Below are 25,977 nucleotides of genomic sequence, written 5' to 3' on the forward strand. Positions count from 1 at the left end.
GCACCATTGGGCTTTATGGATTTCCACTTCTTGTGGAGAGACATCCTTCAGTAGCTGGTAAGGCACCCAAAATCAATGGTCTCTCTTAAAGGAGAAGATACTAGCTCTGTGTAAGAAACACAAAGTAATACACTACAGATGGGTATAATGCACTTCAGGCAAACTGTCGAGCGTGACAGATAGCGTTCACACTCCTATGCACAGAACAACAGAATGTAGCTCATAATAACTCAGTTTTGCCAGTATAAATGTTCAAAAACCATGAGTCAAATTTTTGAAAAGTATAAGGCTGAATTGACTGGATTTTTTTACTTAACCTAATACATTTGGGGGGGGTTTATTTGCATTCTGGCTTTTGAATCCTTAGGACAAATTAGGGCAGGAGGTGGGCAAAATATGGCCTGTGGGCTGAATCCAGCCCACCAAGGGATTTTATCCAGCCCACGGTGGGTCCCTTGGCTCTGCCCAACCCAGACATTGGGGGCAGGCTGGACCATGGCACATGCGGCCAGTCCTGTCAACTCCTGGCACACAGTGGGGCTAGGGTGGTGTGGCAGCCAGACTCTGCCTCCCAGCAGCCATGTCTCCTTCCAGCTGCTGCTGCTAGTGTTACCGCTGCTGCTGGACCCGGCCCCACTGCCTGTCCACCCCACACCCACAGCTGAGAGCACCAGACAGAAAATCTGTGGCAATTGGTCCAGGACCTGTGCAGGCAGGGAGCCTCATCTTGGCAGATGGGATAGGACTGCAGGCAGGCAGGGGGTGGCACGTGGAAGCAGCACAGGTGGCTGGGGCTGAGATCTTGGGGCAGTGACAGCACAGGGCCTGCTCCCCACCCACCTGCAGCCCCATCCCATCTGCCTGGGAGAGCACACCCTGCCTGTGGGGGTCCTGGGCTGGTCTCTGTGGAGACCCCAAGGCCCAGCAGGCTCCAGGGTGGAGCCACTTAGGAAGTTTTGGTGTGGGGAAGAGGTGGGTGTGTACTGGCTTGGCAAAGCATGGCAGCTGGTGGGGGGTGCTGACCCAGCCCGCAACAGCTCATCAAAACTCCCTAAGTGTCCCTCCAGCCCAAATAATTGCCCACCCCTGGATTAAGGTCACATAGTCAGGATTCTCTCTATAATCCTGAGGAATAATAATTCATTTAAAAAGAAAATAATGCTGAGATTCTTACACAATCACATAAATCTAATGGCAGGGCCTTTAAGAAAACCATCAAATTAATGAGGCTTAGTCTAATTGTGAGTTGGCAACACTAGCTAAATTAACTTGATTTGCATGTACTTCACACAATCTGATAATATTTTTAAGAACTCAGGCTAAGATCACTTACTCTGTTAATTAGACCTACTTGTACGCTGTGCACTTGAGCTGTTCAGTCCTCGACAGTATTAGAATGTTTCCATATATTTTCTACTTTTATCAGCAGTGGAGCTTTGCTGGCAAATAGCAAAGTTGAAAGATTGAAGGCAGAGAGGATACAAGTAAACATGTTTTAACATCGTGCTGTCCATAGCGCCCTGAGCAGAATTAAGCGACACGAAGAGTAGAACACGGACAGCTTGTATACGCTAACATTCCCACCACCGTGGCCACTGTAGAGCTGCAATGGTGAGATATCATAAAGGGAGTGGAAAAAAGATCTATTGTAAACACAGCCAGATACCCACTGCTCTGTTTTCATGAATCAGCGATTGTAGGAATAATCAACTGATTATTCATTTTGATTCACTTAGCCAGTATTTAGTATAAAGCACTCTGACAACCAGTGCCTGCATCAGCGCAAAGCATTTTCCCTATTTTCTCCCTGTCGTATTTATTTTGCCTTCGCTGTGCATAGTCTTAGTTTTCCATAATGTCAACTTCATCAGGTGAATGGAAACCCCTGGAGAGTGCAGATAAAGCAAGGCATTAACTGAGCTGTACACTGTTGCTGCAATAAAAAGATGGTGTTAAATGAGAATAATAAGCAGATTTGTGAACGAGAGCATTTTATTTAAGATCCCATATAAAGCATGGTTTAAGATTTTAAAATTACATGCTAACAAACTAATACTGACTTCCATTACTTTGTTACATGAACTGCACAGAACTGCTAAGGTACAACAAGTCACAGACTGCTCTAGTTATCCTTTGCATAACTAATTTGTTTTGGCCCGGTGATGACAGAGCTGCTGTCAGTTGATGCTGTGTACATTTTTACTCTCTCCTAGATGCTGCAGGTCTCAAAGGCTTCCCATTCTCTCCGGCAGGAACATCTCTGCTTCCTGTCAAACTTCTTGGCTCTATTGTGCCTTCTGCCTGAGGGACACTCCAGTGGTTTCTGCCTCTCCCTTTGTATGTTCACATGTGAGTTGTCTATTTTCCACTGTTCTAGAACAGACACAGAACCAGCTTCATGAGCATCCCTGGTATTGTGTGGAGGCCTTGAACGATGCTATCTCCTACTGTTGAGCTACCTGTATTTGTCCACCTCCTGAAATGTTCAGGGTTATGTCATCAAATAATACATCCATAACCCCCCGGTTATTAAACAGCTCTGCTAGCATTTGTAAAGTCACTTTTTAAAATGGGAAAGGGAAGCTGGAGACATGGTCTACACAAGCTGCAGTACAGACAACACTTTAAGCACTTTATAACAAAATATAAGGGAATACCAGATATAAGTAAAATTATGCACAACCCTTTCTCAATAGAACAAGTATTGGTAACAGAAAACATCCATTTACAGCCACAAATAGAATCAGTAAGATGCATACCTATAGTAGTCTATAATGGTAGTATAATAGTTTTAGTCTGTTCAGCTGTCTGAATCTGATCCATTGTGGTCTTTAGGGGGTGGGTGGTTTGTTTTTTTTCATCTGTGCTGACCCTGTATTTGAAACACTGAATGCCTTATTTTGCTCTATCCCTGTTAATTTAGCTGGAATATTTAGGACTGCTAAAATGTTGAAGTCAGAAAATGAATGCCTTATTTCCCTCTTTGGGCCTGCTTTGCAAGGCTCAGTTCCAGAACAAAGTGCACACTGTGCCCTGCGAACATTATTTCACATTTACTCATGTCCTAGTCAGTCACAACAATCCAGCATTCTTGTAACAGCACTACAGTATCATTTCGTTACCCCTTTCACATAATCACTATGCTCTAAAGGTCCTCTTCAACACTGAGATCAGCAATTTGTGATAGTAGCAGAGGGGCAGCAAGAGGAATTAAAATTAAAAGAGTATGTTTTCTTTTGCTTATGACCCTCAGCACCATCCCGTGCTTCCTTGTGGCCCCACATTCTTTATTTTAAAGATTTTAGTCAACTAAATATTTTTGGACTCTTAGAATTTATTGTTGCAATGGCATGGATATATGAAAATGATAGCTTGTTATATACATGTTAAGAAAGTTCTGCATTAAAAAAGTCTCAAATGGTAAACTTAGCAGTTTTTGTTTTGAAAAAGGGGGGCTTCAGTGTGTATATGGCATGTGCTGCCAACACATTACATTGCTGCCCCAGGAGGGGAAGTTTCAGTTTGTTTTTCCACAGATGTAATGTAGTCCCCAGTAAGTAAGCTTTATAATGCAGAGAAGAGTCCAAAAGAACTTTTAGTGAACACACTAACTTGGCTGCTGTTGGTGCCCTTTGCAACTGGTGCAGTCTGTCAGGAAGGCAAAGATGGTGCCAGTTCAGATCTGGCTTGTGGTTCTGAGTTTAAAGAAATCTTTTGCAGACCATTTCTTCCCCATGTCATCTTCCAACTTGGATCTTTCAGTTCTTCAGAAGCTTAGAAGTCCCTATTTCACTACTGCCATACAGAAAAGAAACGCAAGAAAAATATTAAAAGTCAGAAGCCAGCACCAAGATACCACATTTGTTAGCATGCCATAGTCCTTCCCACCTTGAACAGTTCAGCTTTGTTCTAAATGCCAGTCTAGTGGTTACTCTCTCAACAGCCATCAAGCTAGGGAACCATCCCAGTTTAAAAGCATTTGTTTTGCTCACCCATCTATCCCAGTTTATGCTTAAACAATGTTCTGAGTTTGATCCAAAACATGAGGCTTTTCATTCAATTCAATCTATTACCCTTCTTTTTGCGCCAGTTCTCAATTCTTTCATGCAGACTAGCTCAACAAAGAATGCAGCCCCTTGATTTATTTTTGCTGCTGTATTTGCTGCTTTCCAGAAGTGGTTTATGGCTTGGCTTAACAGATGCTCAAGTGGTTGAGAGAGTTGTTCCTCCAACTGGTCTTGTCAGAGCTTGGAACATGCACATTCTGGAAGAATGCTTTGTATCTGTCCCTGTCTTTTCATTTTGATTTGTCGGTCATGTTTATTTCTAACCTCCCGAAGAGATAATACTGCTGTACGCCCCAAACAGTAGCACTAGTTGAAAGGTTGTAGTTGCAGACATTTGCAACTCTCATAAGTCTCTGGGTCAAATTCATCCATGAAATATAGGTTAGCTTAAGCAATACATCAAATATAAGTAGTCCAGAAAACAGTTGTACAAGGATGTGAATTGTAAGGAAAATCCTTTAAATTGTTTTTCCTTACATGCTCCATTCTTCCCCCTTGGTGCATAAATTGCACCTTCCTCATTGCCAAATTTGTACAAGGCAAGCTATTTCCAAACATTTTCTGATTGACTTATACCTGATGTGTCACTTGCATCACCATTTACTGCACAGACATATTGGATATGTACAATATCCCTCCCTAACTTGTTGATCATATGCTAGGAACTCTTGTTAGATTGATGAGTGCCCCAGTATAGCGTTAAATTTGACCACTTCACAGAGAGGGACCTCGTTTTCTAAAAATAGACGCTGCATTTGAGGCTCTGATTGAGCCAGGTCAAAACCAGGGAGCTACATAGCTCCTTACACATGTTGCTTGTCCCTGGAATGAATGATGATTAACTCAAATTAGCAGCTCTTGTCCCAAGAAAGTGTTATCTTGGATCACAGGTATTTACAGTGGGCTTTTACATCTGCAGGATCCCAGGATTAAAAACTTTGCCCTGGAAAAATCAGATGTCTGTTTTTAGTTTTAGAGAACTAACAATTAATGAAGAAAGTATTTATCTCTTTCACATTGATTTCAGAACATAATATAATAGATTTTTCCCTCTGAATATTGAGTGCTAAGCTGATAATTTTTCCATCAGAGATCTTTATTTAAACTGCAGACTGCATATGGCTCTCACAGCAGCACTGCAAATGTTTTTGCACCTTCCCACAAAAGTACACCAACTGCATTTTGAGTGGACCACCTCTGAGAGTTGGAAAGTGAGTTGAGCCTTTATGCACATTAATGTTTAGTCTTTCCGATGAGACTGCAAAAAGATTGTGAATTAGTGGTGTATGTACTGGACTGTGAACACCAACTCATTGCACAAGCCATTGAGCATCTGGCATGGATAATAAATTTTAGCCAAAGTATGCTAGCTTGAACTAGAATCAGTTAGCTCGAGATAAATAGTGCTGTCTCCCACTACCAATCTCACGAGCCATCCAGTTACCCTAAAAGCGGATGTTTTAAAAGGAAAGTCCAACCTCAACCAAATCTGATTCTGCAGTCTTCAAACACTGAGGTCTCAACTAAACTATACTCATTTAATCTCTTTAAATCTATTTAAATCAAAGTGTGCATGCGTTAAACTAACCACCAGATGGAGCTCATATAAACTCATAATACTGCATTCTGCAAAAAGTCATAGCCTACATAAGGGGTTATAAAGGGTGCAGTCTTCTGTAACTGCATAAAAACAAGATCAAATTTGTGCTGTTTTGTTTTGCTTGAAAGCAAAAGGAGGGTCTGGAGACACAAGGATGCCCTCTTGAGTTGGTTCTATTCCATATTCTGCATCGTTAACATCCCCTTACTGTTTTTGCATGTTATTTTGGTCAATAGCAAAAAACTTGGCCTATACAAATATGTACAAATAATAAAAGTACTTAGAGGCAATTCCTCAAAAGTCTGGAGATCCAGCCAGCCAAGGACAAATTCTAAATGGACACGTGCTAAAAGTCAGGAAGAAGGGAAAGACTACTGAGTTTAGAACTCCCCTCTTCAGACGACTACTAGAAACCAAATAGAGATCACGGATTGAGAAAGATCTCTGCTACACGTGGGAAAAAGGTAACCCTACCATAGTCATTGGGGTAGGTTCCTCACAAAGTCCTTTCTTGAAGTAAGGTGGATTCCATTCACATATAACATGCATTTGTGACATACGATTTGTAGGTTATCCAGGAACCTCTTCGCTTTGTCCACTGCCCCCACGCTGGGGAAGAAAAGCTGGTCAAAGATAGGGAGTTGTGGTGTATGGCCAGTATAGAGAGTCCATTTGTACTTGCTTTGAGGGACTGCTTTGTTTTGATTCTGTGTAGTGAGCAAACGTGGTTTGTGGGGTGTAGAAGACCATGGATAACTCTTCCCACTGTTGCATCATTCTGTTTTAAGTTAATGTTTAGTAGTTATCATATCAGCATATTCTCAAAAAGAAACTTTGCTAAATGGACTAATTGTTGTTCTCACAATCACAAAAGGGGTAAGAGAGAGAGAACCATAGCATTGCATTTTTAAGTTTTCAAAACATTGACTGATTTAACTTGCTGGGGACCAATTTTTTTGGCAGGCAAGGCACAATTTAATCCCATGCCCTCCCTGGGCACATCTACATGTGCAATTAATGCAGAGCAATAAAATCCGGCACTTATTGCGTTAGAGTTTATGGCTCTAGGTACATTGTTTGAATGTGTGCCCAGGACCACAGCATGTTGAGTTGGGTTGGAGCAGACCTGGCTAGCAAGGAGGACTGCTCCAACCCAGCTCAATGTGTTGTAAAAGGGCTGGCTTGGACATGAGGATGCTCCAGCGCAAAGCTAGCTGGTAGGCAGCTCCCGCATTGAAGCACACCTGTGCCCCAGCCAGCCTCAATAGCGTCTGCACATGCAGTGCTGCGAAGTAAAAACTCTGCAGTAGGGTAGTACTTGTATTTATAGGTACTACCCTGCTGAGGTTATTAGTTTACTCCAACCTAATAGCCCTGCACATGTAGATGCAGAGATGTTTACTGTGGAGCAGCTAATTAGTCCACTCCACAGTAAAAGTCTCATGTAGATGCCCCCCCTGAGTGCCACTCTGATCCCCTTCACCTGCCCAACCAGCCTCTCTACATTATGCTCCCTGTCCAATCTGCTGCTTTGTTTTCTGCTCCCTGCCCTATCACAGCTCCTGTCCCATCCATGGTTTGCTGCATGTCACACAGAGCCTGCTCATGCCACTTGTGGTACACATGCAGTAGATTGGCTGCCCCTGATTTAATTGATTCTTTTGTTTGCACTAGTTATTGCTTTATGAAGACCTCTGATACCAAATACAGACTTATCTACTGTGGCAGCAGTAACCATGTCAACACCTGCTAACAATTAAACTCAATTCTTGTTAAAAAAGGGATAGCACTTCCCCAAAGCATCCTGAATCAGTTCCAACCCTATTAAGGAGTCTACACTGCAACCAGTGAGATGACAGTACCATCTAAAGATGCAGCAGCACACCATCAGTGTAGGCTAGCTGCCCAAGTTAGAACTTAGATTGGGCTTGTTTAGCCAGCACAGTTATTCACCTTGCTAGTAGTACCTAAGCTTGTCTTAAAGCCAGCTCAGGTACATCTACACTTGCTGCAACCATACCTCTGACTGCAGTGTAGACATAGCCTTGGTTGTGTCGCAGACCGATGACACAGCAGTACTGTAAATGGAACATGTGAGAGATGAGTTGGGATTACAGTGATGACTATTGTGGATAAAGTAGGATTTTACACTATACACCTGAAGATTTCTATCACGTGTTACATTCTGTACCAAATCACGTTAACAGAATGTTACCGGTACTCGTATGTCAGATGTCAGCATTAAGGTTGCCAGAATAACCTTAACTGACTCTTTTTGCAGGTACATTACAATTCACTCCTACACCAGTTCATGTTTTTTCTCAAACAACATAGTAACTCACACAAACTCGTCTGTCATTTTAGAAGTAGGGGTACATAAATGTATTTTTCATTTCAGTTGCTGAACTTTGAAAAAAAAAAAAGTATTTTTGGTTCAGATTGAATCAATTATTTCTTTCCTTGCTGCTCCAAAGAATGTAAAAAAAGACAACAAGAAAAATTTGGTTTCATTAACACAAATCTCAACATTTGTCCAAAAAAAAAAAAAAAAAAAAAAAAAGTTTCCAGGCACTAGAAGGAAAAGTAAAAGAAATAAAGGGCTAGATTCACAGAGGAGGAAGTGGTAATGATGTCTACCTTTTACCCAGTACCTCAGGAGTTAGACTTTTCATCTAGGATATGCAGGATGTGGGCTATACCAGTTCAGCTTCCTTACCTGGTCAGGAGGATTTGGATTCACCTCTGTCACCTTACATGAATTTGACCTAACAGCTAGGCTCTGCAATATTCCTGGTTGGGGTTCTCAATCTCTCTGGCTGTCACTGCTCCACTTTTATTAAATACATATTCAGTGGACTAGGAACTGGAACCCCAGATCTGGTGTTAAGACATTCTCCTGGGAGAGATGCAGGTTCAAATCCTCTCAGAGGAGAAATTAAACTAGGGTCTCCCACATTGCGTCATACTGAAATGTTATATGACGCTAGCTCCAAATTCTCTCTCTCCTAGATGAAATCATTCAGCAAATTTGAGTCCAATTCATAATGATTTTGTCACAAAATAGTATTTTTCAGCACATTCACTGAAGAAATTTCACCCAGCTCTCTTTAGAAGCAAATACACATGGCTAGAAAGAAAAGCTGTACAGCCTTGTCTGAGAGAAAGAGAAGTATTCCATGTTATTTTTCATCCAACTCTTTCACAGGGTTGGAGACAGTGCATGGGTCTCCCAATCAGTTGTCTGGGGATTTGGAAGCAGAAGTAATTGTGGTAACCGCCCCTGAGCTACTGCTGAACCCCTCACCCAAGAAAGGAGAAATGGAAGGTACCCATTGTGTTGCCAACTCTGTTTTATTGTATACTTCTTATATCACTCACTCCCAGATTCATGGGAATGTGTTACAATCTCCACTTTCATTTTCATTCAGAAAGTAAGTTTCTAGTGCCATGATTGCTGCATACAACTTCAAAATGTTAAGCAAATGCATCCTAAAGGCTCTGAAACCGAGGATAAGAGTCAAAATATTTTGAAAGTGTGTTTTTTAAGCTAATATCACGAGGCGGGGTTGGAATTTCACTCGTGATTTTCAGGGGTTGGGTTTGGTAAAACTGTTATTGCAGTGTTCAGTGAAGTAACGCTGAAGGTACTCTGTCACAAAGATGAGGAAGGCAGGGTAGATTTGCATCTTATAGACTAACCAAAGTACCTATTTGTCTAGTTTCTACTTATTGCAGAAGCTTTCATGAGCTGAAGCTCACTTCATCAGTTCAGTGTATAAAGAAGTGAGTTTCACAAAAGCTTGTCTTATATATCTGCTTTGGTTAGGCTATAAAGTACAAATCTACCCTGCCTTCCACTTGACTTTAAACTAACATGGCTAACTACCTCTCTCTGCACAAAGATGAAGAGACAAGCAAGGGACTACAAATATCTGTGTTGGGGAAGTCTGGGGCTGTCCCTCACAAATTGCCCTTGCCCAAGGTATGGGGAGTCTGTTATTAAACATTTATTCAGGTACAATTCCCACTGATGACAATAAGAATTTAGCTCAATTAAACCTGAGTACAGGACTTGGCCTTAGAGACCAAAACTTTTTTGAGCAGCTATGAGGTAGGCTCCCCGCAACAGGAAGTGCTAGAAGCAGCATTGTGTCTGTGGTTGTACCTACAGGAAGATTTACTTTTGCTGTAGTTTGTTAAAAGAAATAGCAAAAGATTAGGCTTCTGGTTTTGCCCTTAAGGATCAAAATGAATCAACGTTAAAATAAGGCGACAAGAAATCAATCATAGTGTAAGGCAAACTAGCTTTTATAGAAGCGTTTACCAACTTTGGGCATTAAACTTAAGGCACTGAGGTACTGATTTTAGAAGGTGCTTGCACTTACTTTCAGTAAAGTTGAGGTTACAAAGTGTTTTTGATATGGAGAGCCCTTGTAACTAGGAAGCCCATGTTGGGCACACCAGTTCAAAGAACAATAAAAAATATTGGTCTTACAGAATCAAGGATTGATTTCTCATCCCATAATTCTGTGAAGTTTCCCTTAGATATGCTGATTTAAAACTATTTGATATACTTACAACTCCCGGTATTAATAAAGAACACTCATGGTAAAAAAACAAACAAACATTGCTGCTGGGAGCACTCTCCTTGAAAGTAGGATGCACAATATTATTTCCCCAGTAGTTCAAGAAAATGTTACAAGACATTTGTAGACAAAATCTCACACGAGGAAAGATTCCTCTAATATTTCCTCTCCAAAGCTGGCACCAGTCACCTAATCTTATGAAAAGCAACAAGGGCTATTTGTTTCAGTGCCCAAAATTTTAAGTCATACTGAATCCATTTCTGAATCATACACTCTCTGTTACAATTTACAAGTTTTTCTTATTTTGCGGGGAAGAAAAGCTCACAATTAATGCCATAGTAATGACTGTAGACAAATGCTGGAAAAGACATTTAATTTATAGCTTCTGTTTTCAAAATTTTCTTCAAAACCCCCCTTGGACTATGATTGCTCAAGTATACCAGGTCAAAAAAATTACTTTTTCCTTTGTATTTTTATAAAAAGAAATCAATTTTAAAACACTAAATACAACTTTTAAAAAGCTGAATCTCATCTTCCTAATTTTTAAAAATTAACTATCTAAAATATACTTCAAAAATTCAAAGTAGGCACATGGTTCACCCAGTGTGGCCACATGTCTGATGAATTTAAGAACAAATTAGAATTATGGAAGTCAGAAGTACTTTGCTTCTTAATTCTAGATAGATACTTTTGTCTTGTAAAGAATCTAGAATTGTCACTGAAATCCAGGCATCCTGTAACATTAATAGATGTTAATATTATTTCCTCAGCTTTCTCAAAGTATTTATCCTTTGTGCCTGTTGTTATTCCCCTAGAGCTGAAAGGAATTTCTCCATATCGCAAGCTGTGTTTGTCTGTGTGTTTAAGGTGACTGTTGTCTGTTGTACTTCAAGAGATCAGAAAAGGACTCCAGACCATCTGAAAGGTGAGTTGAATATAGGAAGCTTTCCAGTTCTTATGCAGAGGGTAGATGATGTGCATGTCTCTCCTCTTTATGTGGAAAGTCATACTGGCTTTTTCAGCTACCAAAATAGTGGGTGTGTAGGGTCTGCACAGAAAGGGCAGTATCACCCTCAGCAGTAAGTGAGGTACTGCAGAAATTTTAGCATCTGCAGGCACATTTACATGTGTGCTTTACTGCACAGTAGACTAATTTACTATGCAGTTAGGAGTAACTGTAACGAGCAGCAATTGGGTCAGTGTAGACTAATTTACAGCAGTTTGATAAACCCATCAGACACAGGTACTATTCAACAGCACGGTAAATTACTGTGGTTAAACGTATGTGTAATGTTGGGATTAGTTTACTTTGGCTCAAATTGTGCCAGAGTTTATTCAGTCACATTAACTGCACGTGTAGATGCTCTCTGCATGTTCAGTTAGAGCCCTACAGACAGTTTAGTTTTTTTCTAGTGCAGTATTTTTTCAGCTTCCCTTGAAAAGTAAGAAAAACACGTTGATTGCATTTTCTGATTACTTTACTAACTGAACATAGTGGATGCATTGACATGTGCCATTAAGGTGATATGATAAACTCTGGCACAGTTTGTGCTAGAATCAGCTGCTTCTAGGTGCAGTGTTTGTGCATGCACCCAGGGCCGCAGCAGTATGACCCAGGGTAGAACAGCCCCGGGCTGGCAGCAGGCTTGGTGGGGGTGCAGCCCCAGGCTCTGGGTGGCAGCCTCAGGCAACAGAGAGGATGGCTGGGGCATGAGTGTGCCAAAACTGCAGAGCTGTGTGGCTGACACCCCAAGCCTGCTGCTAACCCAGGGCTGCTCTGCCCTGACTTAAACTGCTGCGGTCCTGGACACTGTCCACATGCATTTCTGTGCAGTAATGACTCTGTTGTAAGCTAGTGTTGGGGACAGTACTTTCTTACAGTGGATTTAATTTATTGCATCTTAAGACCGGTGCATGTGTAGATAGTGATGTTTTACTGCGGAGCTAATTAGTCAACTGCAGGAAAGTGCACATGTAGATGAATCCACTAAGTAGATCCACTACTGCTAGTACTAAAAGGGTGAAGTCTATGTGATATTCTGAATCCATCCAAATCTATGATCACCAGTAGCATTCTCCCACAGCCCTGTAATCCATGCATCTTATTACACATACCTATGACTGACCCATGGTTAATTAGGTCTTAAAAGTAACAACTTAGCTGTAAGCAAACTTCAAAAACATTTTTAAAAATGGGAAATGGCCTGCATGGTCCTCAAAATAAAACTTCACTTATTACATGGAAAAGTTCATTCCAGATTGTTACAAACCCCCTGCTTAGTTTTCAATAAATCCTGAAAGCTGAGAGCACAGAGATGGTTGCCAGTAAAACGTTTTTCAGAGTTGCAGCCCACATCACCACCAGGATGAAGAAAGCATCAGAAAGAACAGCAGGAGACACCTGTGCAGGAATAGCAACGCCTTCAAAAATGCAAGGATGGGAGGCTTAGCATCCAGACTGTGCTCACATCTCTTTGGATAAGAGGTTTATTTTTAAAATATTTTTTAACTTGGTAATCTTACATATAGATAGCATCTTTCACCTGAGGATCCAGAACAGCTTTACTTGTATGCATCCAAATATATGCTCAAAACATGCACGAGACTCCACTTAGCAGCGAAAGAAGGTACAGAGTAACTATGTTGAGGGGACTAACATACAGATGCGATAGAGGAGAGTTCTAAATCAGGATTGTCTGATCTTCCTGTGTTCTCTCAAGTAGCATTTATAGGATCTTGTAGGGATTTTAAGTGTTTCAGTAACTAGTTCTCTGGTTTTCGCTAGGTTTTCAATTAGTTGATATTTTTAAACACTACACTAAGGTAGGGAATGGGGGATAAAGCTGAAACAGTGTTTTTGTACTTAGTGTGCCCATATCATTATCTTTTCTGTGGAGCACTCCAGTTCGCATTTTATTTGGTGGTCTGCACACTGCAGGCAACCCCCCCTTAGTGCTCTTAATTGGTTCCTGAAAAAGCAAGTGTTAAGTGGAACCAAAAGTATACGATGACCCAACATGGCAACCACAATTGTTTTTAATGAGGTAAGTATTAATGGCAACTGCAAGCGTTACAACAAAACTCACTGAGCGCTAAGTGAAATCAGGTGTAAATTTAAAACGAGTGTTATAGCAAAGTAGCGCTAAGCAAAACAGCGTTAAGTGGGGATTATCTGTATTGCTTCTCTCCCTTGTACATACCTACCCTCTTTTTTCACTGGAACTATTTTAATCTTCGTTCTTCTCTCCTGCCGCCCTGATCAGCCACTCTAGGACTTTCCTTCAGGTTTCCCATGCCATTCCTTTACCTACATTTATATGCCACAACAACAATATTTCTTTCTAGTTCCTCCACAGCCATTTTAGTCCTCCCTGTTTTTTTTTTTTTATTGGATTGATTTATTCCTAGGATTCCAATCCCTTTCCCCCCACCCACCAAAGTATACACTATAGGGCATTCCTAAAATCTCTATGAGCCATCCATGCTAGGTACCCATCAGGTTTACACTCTCAGCAAACACAGGTTTTAAACAAGCAGAGACTATTACATTTTAAGCAAGGCTCCTGAGTCAGTGTAGAAGGGCCTTAAGTTTTTCTTTTAACTCTCCCTTGTACTCTTTGCTGTCAGGAATCCTCTGTTTCTTGACCATGTGAAATCCTTAATCTAAATCTTGCTGTTCCACTGCAATCCTCCCAGCACAAAAGTCTGGTTTATACTTAGCACACAATTTGCAATGAGAGTTTGTGCCACAGTGAGTTAATAATTCAGGCCAATAGCTCTGCTAGCCAAGTTGAGTCATGCTCACCCTCTGGTCCCTCAGGAATCTCTGAGACATTTTATCCTTTCCTCCATGTTCTCCCTTTGTATGCCACCTTTGGGATTTTTCCTCTCCCCTTCCCACTACCATGCTCTAATTCTGTCTCCATTTCTGTGCTGTTCCAGCCCTTGCCTGGCATGTCCCCATAGCATTCCACATCTCTCAGCTCACCCGGGGCTACAATACTCGTCTTTCAACTCCCTCTGTACACTCCATTTCCTTTTCAGTTCCCTGGGCTGCTTTCTGATCTCAGTTTGTGTTGATATAGTGAGCACTGACCTAAACGTCAGGGAGTTTGTATGTAAACTAAATGCTTCATAAGAATTCAGCTGTTACAATCTTCCACTGATCAGCAGTTATTTTTCCACATTATTTTAAATTTTGTTTTTGATGAACAAGACATATAGTTTTTTCAGCCACCTCCTTACACTTGATTGCCTACACAAAAAGATCATTTAAACCAGCCACCCTGGACTATTGTGTATTAAGCTTTGACTCAGTTCACCTTTAGAAAGGAGGCATGAAATAACAGAAACATGAGTACACAGCAATGTTAGCAGTGCTCTTCAGCCCCGCTGCCATTTAGGACCCAGATGACTTCAGTGGTGTAAGAAGAACACAGGACTGAGTTGACACTGTGAAATGCTAAAGCCCTAACTTGCAATGGGATCTGTGTGCTCCAATTGCAGGTCCAGGGCTGAAGTATGATTGGGCATGATATGAGTTTTTCCTTCAGTTGCTCTGGTGTGAAAACAGTACACATGGTAAATTTGTTTACCAGCCTAAAAAGTTATGAAGTTCTCTTAAAGCTGAATATCCAAAAAGAAATTCAGTATGTCTGAAAACACTCATTTCACTTAAATAGTTCTCACATAATGCTTAGGTTATATTCTGAACTTTATCTATTTATTCATATTCCCTGACATTAAAACAGCCCTGAAAGTTACACTCTGGATAAAGCACTGGGCAGGGATCTGAAAGGCCTGGACCGCACTAGCTTCAGAGAGTATTTCATAGTAAGACGATTCTGAAAGGGAGTAAAGAACATCTTTGTAATTATTAAGGAAATTCAGCAGTCCTTTCTTGTAGCAGAATTCAGCATTCAGATACCTCTGCAGTGAGCAAGTTATAAATATCTAGGGAGAAAAACTGAAGGAAAGTAGCCACACTGGAATGGAAATGCCCATTTCAATTCTGCTAGAACTTCATGCCTGGGAATGGCTGTTCATATGGAAATTCCTTGGGTCTATCTACACAGTATTAAATTTCTCTCCCTTTGCTCCCCCAACCTGACTGGTTCGAATTCCAACAGAGGTTCAGAGAACCACCAGCACTGCGCTTACAGCTGAGTCACAGAACAAAGTTTTTCCTGGCATCAACTTTCTTTTTTTTTAAAGTTAATTTTGAGATTAGGGATAGTTATGCCACCTCCATGTTAATGGCTACTTGATCTAAAATGTCACATGAAGAAACAACACGTAGAAATATTAAAGCACTCATCTTATTGACATGGAACTGAGAACTGTTTAATAGAAGTCAGTGAAGGGATAACATTGTGCTTTTAATCTACAGTTTAAAAATAATGATTTGTATCATATCTACTTAGTAAAACAATAAAATTAAAAACAGAAACTATTAGGAAACAGTGAAAATGTAATAATTAAACACTTGATGTTTTTAAAAGCTATATAACTGAATGACCCTAAACAAAGACGCCTATGATTAAAAGGGTCTTTAAGAAGAGATTTGTTTTCAACAACTCGTTCAGTTTTGACTAATATTATTGTATGCCTCACTTTGGTGTTTTCTCTGCTGTCAATTTAATGCTATACAGTATATTTACACTTATGTTCTTTTCAAATGCTTGGCATTATAGTGAGATCTCATATCTTTTCTCAAATTAAATTTGGCTCCACACACTCCACATGTATACAGATGAACATCCATGTGCTGCTCCAGTTGTTCATTATTTGGGAATATCTGAAAGCAGACCTGGCATATAGTCTCTCCAGCTGATAAATGAGATATCATATGCCGTACATGGTCATGTTTTCTGAAGTTTCCTTGATCACAAATGGAACAGACATACCTGGCCATGCCTTTGTGCATATCATTGTGGAGCCGCAACTGGCGTTCTCTTAAAAACTGCTTTCCACATGTCTGACAAACAAACTGTTTTTCCTTGGTATGAACAGTATAGTGTTCCCGCAAGTGACAACGCTGATAAAATCCTTTCCCACAGAGATTACAGAAATGTTTTCGTCTGTGATCTCTTTCATTCTCTTCCATAATGGCATTCTTAAACAGATCTTGGTCCAGGCAGTTTGACATATGTTCAACCACTAGATTTTCAGTTTCAAAACGCTGACCACAATTAGGACATCGGAAAGGACAGGCAGAATGCTTATATAACTGTTTTTTGGGAAGACTGTTCATTTGGAAATGACTGTCCCTGAAGTCCTCCAACATCTCTGCAAACATCATGTCCCTGATTTCGGACTGTTCCTCAGGGTTCTCTTCTAAATCCATTTTTTCCTCAGAGTTTCTTATCCCATTCATGGTCAGATCCTGAGGCTCTCCACATGTCTGCGCATGATCCTGCAACTGTTTACCTTTGACCAGTATTTGACCACATTTGCCACAAGCACAGATATTTTCTATGTGCTTCGACAAGTAATGAGAGGACAGGTCTTCCTCTGTAATCGTAAGCCCACACAATTCACAGGGGCCATTCTCTGTATCTTCCTGTACTGGGGAGATCTTCCTGCTAAGGTGCCTTGCACTCTTTAAATACTTTCTTTCCTCCTCATTCATTAATAACCGGGGTTTTAAAGTTTTTCGAGCTCTTCTCTTTTCACTGACCTCTTCCTCATAGTATCTGTAAAGTGGCTCTTCTGGTTCATCATCTAGTTCATCGTTGTCAGTAGATTCGTTACAGTCTTTATCTGTCACTTTAATAACATTAAACTCTTTCATTTCATCCACAGGGCTGTCTTCTGGTTCCATCTTGATCATAATTCGCTTCCTCTCTGCAGCTCTGCTTCCCTCTTCACCTGATGTCTCAGATGCAACTGTGCTGCTTTTTCTGCTCGTAACGTTTGACACTGGAGACAAAGACCCATCGGCTGCTTGGCTCAGATCCCCTTTGCACTTGTCTGTTTGTCCAGATAGGTTTTTGGAAGTAGAGTCTTTTTCGCTGAAGTCCATTTTTTCAATGCCATAGTACTTGGCGTTTTGGTATGGGTGCCTGTTTGTGCACGTCAACACATGCTCATCCAGTAACTTTTCACAGCTAAAACTAAACCCACAGCTGTCACAGGTGAAGCTTCTTCCAAAGCGTCGTGAATGTGACACACGCTCTTTTGTGCTGGAGAATTTGGACACAGTGCTTTTTTTGCACGCATCAAACAGTTGTTCAGGGAAACTGTTGAGCTGCAAAGCTTCTTCATCAGGCTCTTTGTGATGCGATGTGTTTACTGTTGAACTTGGCGGCTCTGTGCACCACCTGTTTGCTTCGCTACCATTTCTAGCAAGGGTGTCTTCATACATTCGTACGCCAAATATCATTTTGCTATTTTGGGTGCTAGAAGCAGAAGATGAACATTTTAAACTAGAGGAGTCTGTGTCTTGTATATCTTCTAAACATTCAGGGACATTGTATAGCTGTAAATAGTTCATTGCCACTTTAAACTGCTCAAAATTGGCAGGGGCAGTCAAAATTTTTCCTAAATACATGAACTGCAGAATAAGATCAAAACATTCAGCACTAATCTTCATGTTGCTGAGATTCAACTGGGCTGTAGTGTGTTGCTGGTTCATAAAAAACATCCTAAAATATGAGCTACAGGCAGCCAAGACTGCTTTATGCGCTTGAAAATAAATATCATCAATAGCAATGCAGCAGTCACAGAGAAAACCCCACTCTCTTTGGTTGTTTAGCTGCTGAAGAACATAGTTGCTGTGGCTGGTTCTTGCCATCTTGTCCTTCAGTTACAGTCCTGTGTAAAGAAAGAAATACTTGGTTATATGGTCAGCACAGAATGCAAGCTCACAGTAAATGAAGCCAGTTTCAAGAATTACAGCCTTGGTCCAAACATTTTTTACAACCCGATTGAAAAGGTCTACCTAATACTAAAAGCCTCTTGAAGAAAATGGGAATAACGGAAGTATCTGCTATTTATACCTCCCTTACAACTAGACCCATAGTACCAGTAGATTGATAAACTTTACCAATGCAACTGTATCGATCTCAATAATACTGGTGTCAAAACACAAGTCAATTACAAAAACCCACGGCTGAAATTTTCAGAAACAATTCATGACTGACGCACAGCTTTAAAAACTTTAAAGGGGCCTGATTTTCAGAAAGGCTGGGCATCCAATTTCAAAAAATCAGATCTTTTAGAGAGTCTCAAACTGGACACCTGCCATGGGATAAGCTGGCTCTTAAAGGAGCCTGGCTCCAGTCTCACCTGTGACTAATCTCTTGCACATCAAGAGGTCATGCGACTAGGAACCAAGCCTGCTGGGAAATATAAGGAGAGCTTGAATTCATGGAGCTTGCTCAGAAAAAGAGTAAGTTGGTGTTAAACCTCCAGAATGTCTAGAAGTGAGACCAGATAAGAAAAAAAAAGTATTTGGGTGGAAGAATTGTGAAGTTCTACAAGAAGATGGGGCTACAGGGGAAAAGAAGCCCCGATAAAGGCCTAAAAAACTTTTTAAGTCTTGAATTTATGGATGCTCAAGCTTGTGATAAAACAAAAGACTTAAGTGGACCTGGGAAAGAGAGCTGGAAGCTTTATTTTATGACAATAAGCCATGCCCAGAAGGGAGGCAGTACTATGAAAGTGGCAGGGGTGATGGTGCTGCTACACCTGAAACCAGTCATTTCTGCAAACCTTGACACCATATCTCACCTATCTGTGGAGACTGCAGATGAGAAATGTGGGGAGAAGTGAAGGGAGGACAAACAATTTCCCAATGGAAGAAGAAAATATATACTAGGCAAGGGATTCTCTAGCTTCTGAAATGTTATTGCAAATAGTAGAAGTACATGGAAGGTATACAGAGAAGGGCTACCAAAATGATCAGCGGTTGCCATACCAAGAGAAATAAAAAGGCTAGGACTCTTCGATATGGAACAGAGAAGGCTGAGGGGGCGATGTGATAGAGATCTATAAAATCATGAAGGCTGTGGACCAAATGAACAGGAAGCTGTTATTCACCAAGTCCCAGAATACCAGAACTAGAGGGCACCAACTGAAATTAGGAGACAGGTTTAAAGCTAACAAGAGAAAGTACTTTTTTATGCAGTGCATAGTTAACTTGTGGAACTCACTGTCCCAGGAGGTGGTAGACTAGGCAGATAGCATTACCAGGTTAAAAAAGGGACTAGACCAGGGGCTGGCAACATTTGGCCTGCTGAGCTGCTGGCTCCAGTCTGCAGAGCTGAAGGGCTTTGTTTGTGCCCATACTGGTATGGCTTCTGTAAGCCCTCACTCCCACTTTCCGACTCCATGTGGGCTTAGGTAGGGGGCTGTGCCCAGGCAGGGGAACTGCAAACTGCATTTGCATTGCTGCTGCTTCTCTCCACTTCCCCTTGCCTGTCCCACCCCACCTACCAGCTGCAGTGTAGGGACAGCTGAAAGCTGCAGAGACCTTGGTGCAACTCCCCAGGGACTGGATGCTGCATCGGTGCTGCAGCCAGGGGGCAGAAAGAAGTGGCAGTGGTGCATGTAAAGCTGGAAGCTGCTCAGCTCCAAAACAGCTCCTCTGTCTGCACCTGCACTGAAGACCTGTCAGGCCTGTGAAGCTCCTGGCAGCATCTACACTACAGCTGGGAGGTGGGGAGGAATGGAGACAAGCTGTGACAGCAAGAACATAGTTTGCAGCTTCTCTGCCCTGATGCAGCCCCTCACTGGCTGGAGGCTGGGCCTGAATGCAGCCTGTTCATGCATGTTAACACATACTCATCCAGTAACTTTTTATAGCTTTCATAGATGGGGGGGACACAGGGCAGGGAAGGGCAGGAGCCTGGGAGAAGTGGTGGCAGCAGTGAAGGTGCAGCTCCCAGTTGTCTGCCTTGGTGCAGGGAAAGCCAGTCACTGACATGCCACCAAAGCCACCTGGGCCTGCGTCGCACCACAGTTGCACTGGTCTGGCCCATGGCTTATTAAAGATTTCCAACCACTGAGCTAGACAGATTCACAGAATCACAGATGAGTAGGGCTGGAAGGGACCTCCAGAGGTCTAGTCCAGGGGTGCTCAACCTCCAGTCTGCAGGCCAAATGCAACACGGAGAGCCGTGGCATCTGGTCTGCTGCAGGGCTCCCCACGGGACAGGACATTTGGTTGCAAGGGAACAGTTGTAGGTAATACTGCCACCCTCCCCTGCTGCCAGATTCCCGAGCACCGTGAGGCCCGACTGGGGCAGGCCACACTCCCCGTCCCTTCCCCAACACCCTGGTCTATATACACAATGGGTCTGACCCAGTGTGGCACTTAAGTTCTTAACAAAAAGAAAGCACAGTTTACAAACAATTTATAATATTAACACTGCATTAGAAGGTACCTGTGAAATGCCAGGGCTGATTTGTGACTGGGATATTTTCCCCCTCATTCTTTCTGTTGTCATCCTTTCCATATACAGTACTTCTCTTTCTTTCCTTTACCCATTTTCTTCCTTCTAACATGGATGGAGGTCAATATATGGGCAGGCCAAACAACACTTATTTTCCCTACACAGGTTGCCTCAGTGATGATGATGCCTGCATTATATAGTGGGCACAGGAATAACTATTATTCTCCCTTTCCTTGAGCTGTCAGAGGGCTGGAAGCACCATGGAAACAGTATGCCCAGTCCCTAGAGAAAAAGCAAATATCTCTGACTGCCCAAATATATCCACTGCTGTCAATGAAACAGCAGTATTTATGGCTCACTAACAGAAATGAGGCTTTGGCTGGAAGTTGGTTGTCTGCAAGAGGGGCCTGTGAGCTTTGGTTGGGCTGAAGAAAGAGAGTCCTCTGAGCCTATGAAGGAAAAGGAAAACCTCTCTCCAAACAAAGAGCTCTTTGTGATGTGAATCCCCTCTCAGAGTTGTGAGGTGAGGTGACACCAACCACAGAACTAGTTTTTCATTGCATGTAACAAGACAAAGCGTTCTCACAGTCGCTAGTACGCTGCCACTTTAGGAACAGCAGAGTCAATTCTTTAATTTCCCCAAAGGAGTCCTTTACTCTCTTGGACGGCGACATCATTCTAAATGACAACAGAAAGATTTCTAAGTATCTGAATAACTTTGCATGGTTTTGAAAACAAAAGAACTCTAGACTTAAAAAGTTGCCATAAAATACATTTCACAGGTCTCTGTTAATGAGGCACTTGACCTAACTGCTCAGGCCTGTGTGATAACATGCTGACTTACTATTTAAACCCTAAGAATAGCCACTGAATGTTAGCTAAATTTCAGTTCAATCAACATAGTCTGCATTTAAAAAAAGCAAAAACAGTGGGAAGATAAGTCCAAAACCAATATTGACCTCTTATATGTGATAAGGCATGAGGACTGCTATGAACTATCAGTTAGAAATTTCTGTCCATTTAGAACTAAATCATTGTAACTGGAATTCTTTTAAACCTTGCAAAATGGCAAATTTAAACATTTCAGAAAAAAATGTTCCCAAGCTTATTTTTCTGGGGGCATTTTGTTAAGTTTACCAACTGAAAAGCAGGTCTGTAACAGGATCACCCCGTGACAAATAGATTATAGAGCATTTCCTGCCTGTAAAAATCTGTGAAAATACCCCTGTTCATTTCAACAGGCACTGGAGTATGGTGGGAAAAATGCACTTCTTTAAGTTTCTTGCCTCTTTGGAAGCTGTGGGAAGCTGTTTCTTTTGAAAGGGAAATGTTGGGAAATATGATAGTCAACTTGCACAATTTTCCAGCACTTGAGGAAGACAGGCTAGCATCTCTCCTGAAACCTCTGGAATGAACTAGCCAGCTGTGTATGGCATGAACATCAGTAAAATACTAAGACATTTTGGTCCTTTCTGCTATTGTACTTGGATTGTTTAAATATCAAGACACAGGAAATGCTCAAATTTACTTATTTTAGAATTACTACTGGCACCTGCTTTACTAAATTCAAACCCATTTCTTAAAACACCTTTTCCTCCAGGCTCAAAATTAACCTACCATTTTGACTGGATATTCAAAAAGAACACTGCCTGAATATTGGGTGTTCAGGGCAAGTATAGTTGTCAACACTTCCTATGATAAGGTCCTATTTTTCAGTTGCTTATATTTTCACATACTTTAACCATTTGAGCTGAAACTGTCCCATGCAGACTGTCAGGGTGAATATTTTCAGAAAATTTCAGCCAAAATGTTTTAACTATTTCCAAGAACGAGGCTAAGGAAGAAAGCACTGTTTTGTTGACACTGGAAAAAGCCCTTCCCTTTTCTCTTCAAGCTGCAGTCCCCCTACACTTTGGACAGTAACTTTAAATGTAGCAAGCAGGTGGCATTTGTGGCAAGGTGTGCCCTTTTATCATGAAAACTCTGCCCAAATTTGGTCATTATGGATCTCTGCAAAATCCCCTGGCACATGCTCAGTAGAGATATCTTAAATATTTAACCACCAAAATCTCAGATGATACTCTCACTGAGCATGTTCCATCCTTCTAGGATGTCTATGCAAGTGGGCTGTACCTATGCCATCTACAGGCACACTTCATCCGCTCACAGCCCTGATGTGTACCAGCTCAGGGCAACTGGGAGGGCTCTAGCCGGAGCTGCAGGGTCCCACTAGGAACTCCCCTCCAACAGACACTCTGGGCTTAGTACTGTCACTCAACTCAAGGAGCTTGCATCTCCTCTACGTCCAGCATTTTAGCTCCAGTAACTGAACGATTATGACATTCAGCCAGGAAGCAAGACACTGGGGTTCTAGGTCCCCCCTCGCCCGGATTGGCTTTGAACCTGCATCACTGACTGCCCAACAGCGCTCAAACCACCTCGCCACAGGTTAGGCCTGGGGCGGGAAATTTTTTTGGTGGGCAGGCGCTTAATGAGTTCTGATAAGGCATCAAGGGCTGCCTGGGTAGCCCTGCCCCTTGACAGGAGCCCCACCCCTGGTTGCCATCTTAGTACTGGAAGTCCCACCTCCAAACCCTTGAGCTTTGCCACTAGAAGTCTCTCCTGTTGCCCAGGAAGTCCTGCTTTTGGGAGCGGGGTTGCTTATATATTTTGTGTGGCGGGGTAGGGGGTGTAGGAGGGGTGGGAGGGTGTACATGTGGGTGTGAGAGGTGTGTGGGGTGTGTGTGGGTGAGGTTGTGGCATGGGGTGTATGTGTGTGGAGTGCATATGTGGATGCATGTAGAGGTGTGGGATATGTGGTTGGGGTGTGAGTATGTGTGGGACCTGGATGTGTGTGTGCGTGTGGGGAGGCGTAGGTGTATGTATGTGGAGTGTGGGCGTGTGTAGGGGCTGTGTGAGTGGTTGAGGTATGGGGCGGGGGGGCAGTATGGTGCAGGGAGCTGAGCCTGGCATCGCTGGCTCTCTTGGTTTCTGTCCCACACCTGCCCAGTGGGGTGCAGTGGATCCAGCACTGGCTTCTGCTGCTGCTTCTCTCTCCTGTGCCTACCTGGCAGGGCTGCGTCAACTGCACCCTGGCTCCTACTGCTGCTCCCCACCTCCTGTCCTGTTCCTGCCCAGTGGGACTTTGTGAGCAGCCAAATTCCTTCAAGGCCCCCTCCCCCTACTACATCCACATGCTCCCCTACCCAGCACAAGCAGAACCAGAGTGAGCTGCAGGCAGAGCCCAACCCGCTCCCCTCAACACTGCAGCTTCCCCTCCCTACCTGCTGCCAGGAGTGTTGCAGCAGGGACACAAGGAGTTGCTGGAGGCTGGGGGAGCCCAGCAGTTCCCTGGGAAGAAGGAGCAGCCCTGCTCAGAAGCTGTGCCTGCTGGCAGGGCTGGTGCCCTCCAGCAGAAGAGGTTGGGAGCTCAACATGCTCTGCCCCTGGCAGGACTCGGCCCCATGCAGAGTGCAGCAGGGACAGCCACCGCTTGGGCCGGATACAATTAATTGGTGGCTGCCTGCCTGCAGGCTGGATCCAATCAGCTGGTGGGCTGGATTTGGCCTGCAGGCTGTATTCTGCCCACCCCTGGGTTAGGCAGTACACCCAGGCCCCTCTCCAGCATGCCTGTTGAAGCTGGCACAGTACAAGAGATATTGGGCTAGGAGGAAAAGAACTAACTATAGGGAGGGAGTGTGGCTCAGAGATAGATGCTGGCCTAGAAAGAGGCAGACCCTGGGTCCTAGCCAGCACCCTTGGTCCCAGTGGGTCAAAACCTCCCCCACAGCACTGCTTTCTATCCAGTGACTTAAATGCAAGGTGCAGTGGCTCAGCATCAAAAGGAGCACAGGAGAGGGAAGGAGATTGTGCCTGACACTAAGCTGGGAAGTCAGAGACAGGTATGCACATACCCCACCAATGCACAGCCTAGTCTGTTCATCCACTTCATAGTCTACACAGGGAAAGCTGAATCCCTATCTATGCATAAGTAATGAAAATACCACTGACATGGCTATTAAACTGCCATTTAGATGCGTAAAGGGCAGGAGAATTCTCTTCTTACTGCACCTGCTTTGAAGATGAATCAGGGCGTTGTAACGAAGGAGGACTGCTGTTTGTAGAGTCCCTGCTCCAGTTCTTGCGAGGCTCGAAAGTATAGAGTTACTGAGAAAGGGGAGAGCTGAAAAGGAAGGATGGTCTGAAGGTTAAGACAGCCAAACGCTGCCCTAAGGAACTGGTTCATCTCTGCCTCTGCCACAGAGCTCCTATGTGATTCTGAGCAAATCACTCCAACAGCCTTTCAGAGGTGGCCGCTAACTGAGCGCTCTGCATTTTCTGGATGCCCAACTTGATACTTCAGGGCAGCGTTCCCTCTAAGTTGTGCGGCCACACAGGTGCGCCTGGCAGCGTGGCATGAGCGTGCCTGTGTGTCCGCACAGCTTAGAGAGAATGCTGCTTCAGGGAAGCAAGGACCTCAGGATATGCACCAAAAAGCTGGCTACTTTTTATCCAAATATGTGTCTCCACTATGGTAATGGAGACAATACCATCCTCTTGCTTTATTCAGGTCATGTGAAAAAAACTGTTTTATCAAGTGCTCAGATACTACAGGCATTAGTGCCAGAGAGTCCATGAAGAAATCAGTAATTGTGTCTTCAGTACAGGGGTTGAGCTGCATGCCAAAAACAAGCACAGGGACTCGCACTGAACAACAGAGATAAAACACGGAACAAGGCGGAGGTGCTTTGGGAGAATGTGGCATGGTCATGTAAACATAGCCTGCAGTAATGCTACAAGGGAGCTGTGAATTAAGGTTGACAGTCAGTCTTAATTCTGGCAGTTCCTCGATTTTAACCACACAGCCGTAATGTTTTGAACAGTTTTTGCATGCAATATAAATACAAACTATATGGAGTTACTGCACGTCATAAAACCACTGGGGCATTGGGGCAATTTTGATACCATTTGCAAAATCAAGAACACTGCCCAAACTCAGTAAATTAGTTCCTATTTATGACACAGGACGAAGATAATTCTTTGGATTTGTGCATTTCTGTAGCTAACATGAAGCTAAAGTACCACCATCACCACAAGCACTTTAGTATTTTTATGTTGATAATAAGAGAAAAGGGAAAAATTGACAACACACAGTCCTTGCATACTCCTGTTACCTTCCTGCTAACCGTTCTTTATTTTTACTCTGCCCATCTTTTATTTAAATTCATCTTTCCTTTTATAGATTCATAGATGCTAGGGTCGGAAGGGACCTCAATAGATCATCGAGTCCGACCCCCTGCATAAGCAGGAAAGAGTGCTGGGCCTAC

The 25,977-nt window shown here is 42.8% G+C and overlaps 1 protein-coding gene across 7 annotated transcripts in view; it reads right to left on the reverse strand.

Annotated features, from left to right (window-relative positions):
• Positions 1-1,974: 1,974 nt before the first annotated feature.
• Positions 1,975-25,977, reverse strand: part of ZBTB1 (zinc finger and BTB domain containing 1) — a 30,678-nt gene continuing 6,675 nt past the window's right edge. For 2 of the 7 annotated variants that reach the window (XM_019550828.1, XM_019550826.1), the window contains exon 2: positions 13,895-18,068. In XM_019550828.1, the coding sequence (XP_019406373.1) occupies positions 15,916-18,048 (2,133 nt within the window). In that variant the 5' untranslated portion in view covers positions 18,049-18,068 and the 3' untranslated portion in view covers positions 13,895-15,915. Of the gene's footprint in view, positions 6,277-7,687; positions 7,746-13,894; positions 18,069-18,542; positions 19,220-20,641; positions 21,675-25,977 lie in introns of those variants that run through there. The other 5 variants (XM_019550831.1, XM_019550832.1, XM_019550833.1 and 2 more) reach the window with 5 other exon arrangements.

The sequence above is a fragment of the Crocodylus porosus genome, unplaced genomic scaffold, assembly GCF_001723895.1.
Source record: "Crocodylus porosus isolate Cpor-Errol unplaced genomic scaffold, CroPor_comp1, whole genome shotgun sequence".
NCBI lineage: Eukaryota > Metazoa > Chordata > Crocodylia > Crocodylidae > Crocodylus > Crocodylus porosus.